General features: G+C 34.5%; 1 protein-coding gene across 1 annotated transcript; it reads left to right on the forward strand.

Annotated features, from left to right (window-relative positions):
- Positions 1-2,378: 2,378 nt before the first annotated feature.
- On the forward strand, positions 2,379-8,723 carry LOC104230796 (cytokinin dehydrogenase 7). The gene is made up of 5 exons (XM_009783675.1): positions 2,379-2,515; positions 4,419-5,144; positions 5,270-5,539; positions 6,479-6,741; positions 8,273-8,723. Exons 1-5 carry the CDS (start codon positions 2,420-2,422, stop codon positions 8,586-8,588), a joined length of 1,671 nt encoding a protein of 556 aa, XP_009781977.1. The 5' UTR covers positions 2,379-2,419; the 3' UTR covers positions 8,589-8,723.
- Positions 8,724-9,652: the final 929 nt, after the last annotated feature.

Here is a 9,652-nt window from a genome sequence, read left to right on the forward strand (position 1 = left end):
GAATTTTTAGTCCCTCTAACTTGAGGAACCCCCAATTTGAGGTTTTTACTAATGTAAAAATTAGATCCATTGGTTATTCATTGGTTATCCATTTTCTAAATGGATAATATGGTTCTTATCCATGTTTGACCCGTTTTTTAAAAGTTTATTATCCAACTTATTTTTAATGGATAATATGGGTGGTTAACTGTTTTCTTTTAACCATTTTGCCACCCATATAGATGCTTATCCATGAAGTAAAAACCATGGTATCGTTAATGCCATAATTTGTTATGTATAAGAATAAAGTTGAATAGAATGTATAACTAATACAAGTACTCCTATTAGGTATACATAGGTTGGAAAACAATTCTAAACAAAGAATTAATAACATCAAAGCTAATACATATATTATTTTTCCTAATATGTTTTACCAAATAACCCCTAAATGCATTCTAGGAACACATTATTATGTATTAATAATCGAGAAAATGAGGGGAGGGGGAAAAGAAAGAAAAGAACTAAGCATTTAAAAGGAAAGAAAGGAAAGGGAAAGAAAAAGACAAGACATGAAAGCTAGTTGAGAGGACTTTAAATTTGTGAAGTGAGCACTGAGCAGTGTGGTAAATCATAAAGAATTACTTACTTTTTAGTTTAATGAAATATTCAATGATTGATCAGTTAAAGGGAAAGGGATGAAAACAGTGCAAAACACTTGTTTAGAAAGCCACTGTGACGCGTACTTGAAGGCTTTTATGTTTGGGTCAAGTCACAATGATTATATATTCAACTTCACTATTTTGTTACACTTTCTATGTGTACCTTTACACAAGTGCTTCAACTACAAACAATATTTGCAAATTATGCTCTTCCATAATTCCTTTTTTCCCTATCCCCTTTGTCCTTTTCTTTGCTTTCACTTCCTCCATGATTAAAGATAAGAAGAAAAAGTAATGAGAAGAGAAGAGGGAAAAGCAGATAGGAGACAATAAGAGGGAGAGAGAGGAGGAGAACCATTGTTTACTTTTTTAGCCAAAATATAAATATTATATAATGATTATAACACAATATTATACATATATTATGCATATATTATATATCTGCTGATTATTTTAAGTTTAAGAGCCTGTGTAGGCTGCTATTTAAGTTAATTCTTCTTATATTTAATGGTAAACTGTTAAATTATAGGGTTTAGGACAAAAAAATGCATATTTTACATACATTAAAGAACTACTTATGTTAGATGGTATATGAAGGATCAAAATAGTCCAAGCCTCATACATTAAGTGCCGATTTGGAGGTGTTTAGATTGACTTTTAAGCTAGTCAAATCAGTTTTTAGCTGTTTTTAGCTTTCTTAGTGTTTGACAAAATTAAAAAGTGCTTAAAATACGTTAAAAACTGCTTAAAAGAAACCAAAAGCATTAAACTGAGCAATCCCAACTTATTACTTTTTAACTTAAAAGCTATTTCAGCTAAAAAGTCACTTTATTTAAGCCAATTCAAATGGGCTCTTAATTATTTTCTCGTATATGTTCATCGCCTCACATACATAGTCATCCCTTGCACTCATATCATTTATTAGTCTTTATCTAGTTACTATGCTTACCTTTAGGGTGGAAATACGCTTCTAGAGGTCAAAGACTCAACATACATGCATCATGGGTTCAAGCAAGTTTACTTCTCATACAACGGCTTTACATTAGATTTTTGGTCAAAATTAGCTTTAAAATTCAACTCTCGGACAATAAGGATATTTTTATTCACCAAATGAACCCTTCTATCTCGTGAGCGGTCATTTGGTTATTGCGATAAGGATATTAATCGTTGTATAAACTTGGGATTATTGTTATTCCATATTTCATTATGTTTATTTGTTAATACCGGTATAATTTTATTTTGGTATTAATTATCCCGTATAGGAGGTGAGGTAGATAATTTCATTGCATATCCTAGCTTATTATTCCATGAGATATCCCAGAACTTAACCAAACGAGTCCTAAGTATTACACAAAAAGAAGACAAAAATTAACCACATTCAACGTTATTACGGTGCAGATGCAATTAATATTGTCAATCGCACTACATGCACTTTCAGATTTCATTACATCTTGGTAACATTCATTTCAACGATGAAATCAATCTAGTCACATTTTGCGTTCAAAATGTTTGCAGTCAATGTACTCAATGTTTATAATCAACCGAGAAAATAAACTCCAATTGTTAAACAAAGTTTTTCACGCAATCGTAAAAGAAAATTGACAAATAATTAGATTAGAAAACAACATATTATATTCTTAATTAGAAAAGTATTACCGCCCGTGGCTTTCGTAGGTATACAAACTCGTTCATATATAAAGGGATCATTTCTCACATTTCTCTGCACCACAATCTTCAAGTTCTAACTTCACAATTGACTTGTATTTTTCTTCGTTTTAGAAATGGGGCATCAACTTTTCCTGTTTGCTTGTACCATGGCTCTTCTTGCTTCTTATTCCTCATTGGTTTCAGCTGAAGTTGTTGGCCATTCTTTTCATGTACGTATATTATTTAAATATTTTCCTTATTTCTCTCATGCAAATAAGCTTGCTCATGTAACGCAAACTTTTAAAAAATAAATAAATAATCCAGTCTTATATTGTTTCTTTCAATGTTCAGATGATAATGGATAAGTTACAAAACAGGATTTGGTCAATTTTGATTCCAACCATTTATGTTTATCTTTACTAATCTGATTTGATCAAATATGTTTGAGTTAATATAAGTAGCAAGTACCTTAGGAGTTTTAATATGATTAAAATGAGCATTCCATGGACGTACTTTAAAATAATAAATTCATAAAATATTAAAAACAACTAATAATATTGTAACAGTTTAGTTATAATTTTTACCATCGCTATAAATTAATACTTATCAAAGAAATTTACTTTAATTAACTTATATGTGACAATATATGTTTACTGTATGAAATTTAATAATGTGCTATAATGGTTATTGTTTGTTTCAATGCTCAGATGATAATGGATAAGTTACAAAATAGGATTTGGTCAAATTTGATTTCCACCATTTATGTATTATCTCTACTAATCTGAGTTGATCAAATGTGATTGAGTTAATAGTTCCATGTTGAATATAAGTTGCAAGTACCTTAAGACGTTTTAATATGATAAAAATAAGTATCCCATTGACATATTTAAAATAACAAATTCATAAAATATAAAAAATACCTAGTAAGGCAGTAACAGTTTAGTTACAATTTTTACCATGTTATAAATTAATACTTATTATAGAAATTTATTTGTAATTAATTTATAGATGACATGTATGTTTACTGTATGAAATATAATAATGTGCTATAATGGTCGTTGTTTTTAATTGATAGCCATTAATTACATTATTTCCATTTTATTTCCATTAATAATTTTATGTACTGATGATGCAAAAGATATCTACCAAATTAATCACGTTATTATGTTATTAATACACTTGCTTAGAGCAACAAAAGAAACCAAAAAAAAAAAGAAGGGAGAGGGGTTAATTTTTTTGCCAAATGGAAGAGGTTGAATAGGCGGTAAACGTGCCTAAGATATTGACTAGGGAAAGAGTCAACGGAACTCTTGTTATTTAAAAAAATAAAAATAAAGAGTCAATGGGAATTATCTTCAGCTAACATTCTTGTTTCAGAAACAAAATTAGAGATGCAAATTTCTATTTTTCTTTCCTTCAATTGTAAATAATAACAACCATTGAATCATTTGATTTGCCAAAGTGGACGAGAACATTTTTTGTTTTCAGAGGTTTATGAAAAACTTCAATGGTTGGAAAAACTTTTGATATATAAAAAAATTACAGCAAAACAAAAAATTTGAAAAGCAGTAATAAAAATGGATGGTAAATAGCATTCAAATATCCCAAACCCTCTGCATCTGTTTAAAACAAGTTATAAATATTTACCTGACTATAAATTATCTTATTAAGAGTAAGAAAACTGAAATTAAATATTTTTAAGTAAAGAAATTATGATATTTTTTATAACACATATATTATATATATTGAGACTTAGAAAATACAAATAAAATAAATAAATAATGTTTGTGGAAGTGGCAGACAGAGGAGGAAGCCGATAGGATCACAGCGTCAACTGGATATTGAAAGGCTTTCTTGACGTCAAATTTCACCCCCCCCCCCTTTTACCCACCCCCTCTCCCCACCCTCTTTCTCTACATATTTTTAAGTATTTCATTCATTTTCCATTCTTAAAATCCCCCATCCCGCCGCTATTTAAAGCCTCCTTAAACCTCCTCCTCTTCCCCACCACCATAACCAAGAATTCTATTATTTGCACAAAAATTAGTCTCACAACACAATTCTTACTTTTAAAAAAACAGAGCACATATTTTTGTATCAAATATATAAGAAAAGCAGGAATTTTGTTTTCAGATACCCAATTCAGCAAAAAGGATGTTAGCGTGTTTAGTTGAGAGATTTGTTGCTGAGAATGAAGCTGATTCAATACCTGAACCTGAAAAAATTGACGACGGCGTTTTGAAAAACTTGGACATTGAAGGAAGCATTGATTATGGACTCACGGTAACCGGTTTAGCCGGTAAAGATTTTGGCGGCATGTATGCAGTGAAGCCGTTAGCGGTTATACGTCCGGCCGGTGCCGATGACGTTGCGCGGGTGATTAGGCAAGCGTTACACTCACCAACATTAACGGTAGCGGCGAGGGGTAACGGTCATTCCATTAACGGTCAAGCTATGGCCCATCATGGACTCGTTATCGACATGAAATCATTGGGCGATAATAACAGAATCGACGTCAACGTCTCCGCCATGTATGCCGACGTGGGTGGCGGAGCATTATGGGCTGACGTCTTGAAACGCTGCGTTTTGGGTTACGGCTTGGCTCCTATCTCGTGGACGGATTATCTTGATTTAACAGTCGGAGGTACTCTGTCTAACGCCGGCGTCAGTGGCCAAGCTTTCCGTTATGGACCCCAAACGTCAACTGTAACGGAATTGGAAGTGGTTACCGGCAACGGAGAGAGAACCGTCTGCTCAAACTCTCAAAATTCTGAACTCTTCTTCTCTGTTCTTGGGGGACTTGGTCAGTTTGGTATCATCACTAGAGCTCGGGTTATGCTTCAACCCGCCCCGGATATGGTTTGTACTTTTAATTTTATTTGTTTAAGGAACACAATTTTTCTGGACAATTCCTATATAAAATCAATATTTTAACACGCTCACGAAATGTGATTATTAATTATGGGTATGTTTTTGTGAATTAGGTAAGGTGGATAAGAGTGGTATACAGTGAATTCGACGAGTTTACTCGTGATGCGGAGTTACTGGTAATGAGTCCGGAATCGTTCGATTATGTGGAAGGATTTGTGTTTGTAAACAGTGATGACCCGGTAAATGGGTGGCCGTCGGTGCCATTGGATTCAAATCATTCATTTGACCCGACCCAGTTACCCACAAACACTGGCCCGGTTCTCTATTGCCTTGAAGTGGCCCTGCATTATCACAACCATGACCATCCCACCACTGTAAATATGGTAATTCTGTCAATTTCAAATCTTTTTTACTACTTTTTCTTTTACTTTTGCTTTTAGCATTCCCCGTTGTATGGTTGGGAGAATGTTTTTATTATGGCTACCTTATTTAAAGTTTTTAACTTTATAAGTATAAGTGTAGTTAAAATCACAATTAGTAACCAAGGAGTTTTTGACTTAGTTTTGACCTAGTTGGCTACTAAGGTAGGGGCCCCTAATAGATGTTGACCATGAATCAGGGATTGGGTCCCAAAAAGAGGGGAACATAAAGATTAAGCTAACACAGTGAAAAGGTCAAAAAGGATGATTCGTTTCCACAATTACATTCCCTAGAATAAATTCCTCTTTATTTAACTGTAAATTAGAAATTCGAGAAACCGAAAAAAGAGAAAAGAGGAAAATTTCTTTGAAAAATTACACGTGTGCAGAAAAGCGGCGTGGAGTAGGGGGTGGGGGTGCCAGTTGGTAGTTTATGAGACGACGACGTTTGAAAAGTGACCATACACTGTGTCAAATTTTACGTTAATAGTTTGTAATCTTCCCTTGGATTTTCTGACACAAGAGAACCAACCAGCTTATTTGAAAGTGCCCACAGAATCGAGATTTTATTACGAGATTGACACCGTACTTCCACTATCTCCCGTCCTTGTCGTTGATGACAAAAGTCCTGAAGCCTGAGGCTAAAACAGTAAATCCCATTAGCTGTCCGTCCTTTTGCTGATCACCCCCAGATTTTCATGACGTTCTGCGGTCCCCTTCCCCCATTTCTTTCTCTTTTAACAATTTGCCAAAAAACGCCATCATTTTGCAGAATCTCCCAATACGATGCCAAGATAATGACAGGAATACCCTTGTTTAATATTTAAGTCTTATAGGAGTATATTTTTTAAATTTTCCTTGCATTGTGATCATATGTAATATCGTTCATTTTTTTTATGGTAGATGGTGGAGAAATTGTTAGCGCGATTGAGGTTTATCGAGCACTTGAGGTTTGAGGCCGACATGACTTACATGGATTTCTTGTTACGAGTAAAGCGCGTAGAACAAATGGCTAGGGATAATGGTATATGGGATGCGCCTCATCCATGGCTTAACATGTTCGTTTCCAAGAGAGACATTGGCACGTTCAATCGAATTGTGTTCCAAAACATCTTAAAAGATGGTATCAATGGCCCTATGTTGACATATCCTCTCATCCGTAGCAAGTAAGTAGTACATTTTCTTCCTACATTTCTTATGCTCTTTATTGTGTTTGTGAATTGAATATTGATTGACCCTAAAATTGGATTACTTATTATTAGTGGGTGAAGGATCTATCGACCATCATCAATCACCCATCACTCTTTCGCTAAGACCACAAATGGCACTAAGAAAACCTAACTTATGGTTTTGAAAAAAAAAATTCTTTGACGGGGACAAGTTTAATTGGCTCTGTTGGTGCCACGTGGAAGCACTAGGAGCTCAGATGGTGACGTGTATTGGGACCACAGAATTAGACATCACGCGTGGCAAACCCATTGGGCAAGGGTCCCATTTTGGTGACGTGTCTCTTATATTAATAGTACTGAATAGGAAACGGATTCCAAAATCCGGTAGTTAAGATTTCTGAACAAGTTAGGTCATTACTCTCTTCTCCTAAAGTGGGTCCCACTCTTTCAAAAATCTTCACTGACCCCACGAGTTCTAAATATTTAACCCCCTATAGTTGCATACCGTTGTACTCCCTGCAATGTAGCTTGTACTTGATCGGTGCGTCTGCATTGACGCTAATGCTTCGGTGGCACAAGATATCATTCCCGCTCTTCTAAGTTATAACGTAATACTCCGGTGAGTACTTTGTGACAAAGATACAATGGGCCCCACTATTTGTTACTTTTGTTCCAAATATGGTACTCCTATATTAGCCTAGATTAATATTTTTCCCAAAACAAAAATTACTGCAAATATTTTTAACTTTTTCGCCCTGCAAGTAAGTGCCTCAATCTGATAAATAGGCTTTGGGGAGGATATTTAGGTCACAATGATTCAGTCTTTTAGTAGAAAAGGAGATATGGAGTACAGAAGCTTTGAGGGTCAGTTTTTAGCCAATATAAGTGACGACAAGAATATTAATTCGCCAACCCGATTAATAGTGACACCATCGCTTGTCTTCTTTCCTTTCCTCAACTACTATTTCAGTTGGGCCAAACTATCCTTGTTGTTTCTTTTGTCATTTAATTTGAATTTTTGTTTGGCTTTTATTTATCGACGTATGTAGATTTTCACGAGGTGTAAAATTTGATGCCCAATTAATTTATCGTAGATTTCCTAAACATAGTCCATTCTAGGAAGGGAGTTTTGGAACAATAGTAAAGTTGTTTTGGAACATAGTCCCTATAGATTATGGGTTCGAGCCATGAAACCAACCACTGACCATTCTATTAGAGTAGACTTCCTAAATCGCACCCCCTTAAAGTGCCGTTCTTCCCCGAATTCTACGTGATCGCGGAATGTTTCGTACATCCTTTTTAGTCTGTTCTAAACCTAATTGAATGCATTAGTAAACTAGAGTAATTAATTCAGATAAAACTGATACAAATAGCACCAACTAATTTGAGATTACGGCATATATGTATGATTATTAAAAACTGTGTCTCTTGGTCACCAAACTTTCCCATCAGGAAATTATATTATATATATAATATAATTATTATTTTTTGCTTTACTCGCTTCTTATAATTTTCTTTTGTGAACCAGGTGGAATAATCGATCGTCAGTGGTGTTACCCAAAGGTGAAATATTTTACTTAGTGGCTCTGCTTCGGTTTAGCCATGCACATCCAAAAGAGTCTGAAATAAATGAGATGGTGGCACAGAACCAAGAGATCTTGCAAACTTGCATAAATAATGGATTTGATTTCAAGTTGTACCTTCCGCATTACAAATCCACAGAGGAATGGAAGAAGCATTTTGGAGATCAATGGGGAAGATTTGTCGAGAGAAAGAGCCAGTTTGATCCAAAGGCTGTCCTTGCGCCTGGCCAAAAAATATTTACTAGAAACCATCAACGCTAATAAATGTATTACTTTTGTGGTAGGTCAATTGTTTTTTTTCTCCAGTTGGAGTCTTTTCCCTTTTCATTGGATATCGCAATTGTTAAGAAACAACTCTAAAAGAATGTAAATGAAAATGTTGAAGGATGTTCCTCATCTTTGTCTTCTTCTTCTTAGAATTCAAACTAATGCTTAGTGGGGCTACTTTAATTGAGAAATTATACTTAGAATTCAAACTTGTGTCATAATGATTCGATATATGGTCTCCTGATTATTTGGCTAGTTATTGTGACAAAATCCGCCAAGATTTTGAAGTTTGTGTTAAGACCGAAAAAGTCGTGTCATGCGGAAGCTAGTAACGCTAGCCTTGAACGACGATAAATCAGATAACAAACAAGAAATACCAAAAGATACACAAACATATAATATAGTTCGGTCAACTGAACTACGTCCACAGCGGAGATGAGCAATCCACTATATAAAAGAGAGTACAAAATATCTAGAGAACAACTTCACGAAGAGGCATACACAAGTGACACACTAACATTTGTCCCATAAAGTTTTCCCCTAAATACGACTCTCAAACCCCATATGACTACATTGTGGATGCTACTGAATGAGAAGGAAGGATCCTCAATTTATAAAAGTCCAAGCATTTTCCTACAAGAAAAGGGACTAGCCAAATATGGAAGAATTATAATCTCCTTCTACAAAAAGAAAAATCCAATTAAGGTAAACATGTTGCCCTTTCCTTCAACAAATAGGAAACCAAATATGGTAAAAAAATTATGGCAAACACCTAACAATTTGTGGGGTTTGAATTTGCCACAAATCCTATAACTCGTCTTAGTTACTGAATTTATAATTATATATTTATATATACTTAATAGATTTATTAATAAAAGTAAAGAGTTTAAACAAAATTCATTGAGTTCGACCGAACCCGTATTTAATAGGCTAGCTTCGCCCCTGCCTTATTCATGGTTCTTGCCTCCTTCCTTCTTTTGAGCTCGTCCATTTGTGGGGTGATTCCTTGTTCCCACGTTCCCTTCTCCAACGACATTACTAGCAAAACGTACGTGTTG

The sequence above is a fragment of the Nicotiana sylvestris genome, chromosome 8 (assembly GCF_000393655.2).
Source record: "Nicotiana sylvestris chromosome 8, ASM39365v2, whole genome shotgun sequence".
Lineage (NCBI taxonomy): Eukaryota > Viridiplantae > Streptophyta > Magnoliopsida > Solanales > Solanaceae > Nicotiana > Nicotiana sylvestris.

Coding starts and splice junctions, on each gene's coding strand:
- LOC104230796 (XM_009783675.1), top strand. CDS start 2,420: ATGGGGCATCAACTTTTCCTGTTTGCTTGTACCATGGCTCTTCTTGCT. Junction 5,145..5,269: donor TTCAACCCGCCCCGGATATG/GTTTGTACTTTT, acceptor TTTGTGAATTAG/GTAAGGTGGATAAGAGTGGT. Junction 6,742..8,272: donor TATCCTCTCATCCGTAGCAA/GTAAGTAGTACA, acceptor TTTGTGAACCAG/GTGGAATAATCGATCGTCAG.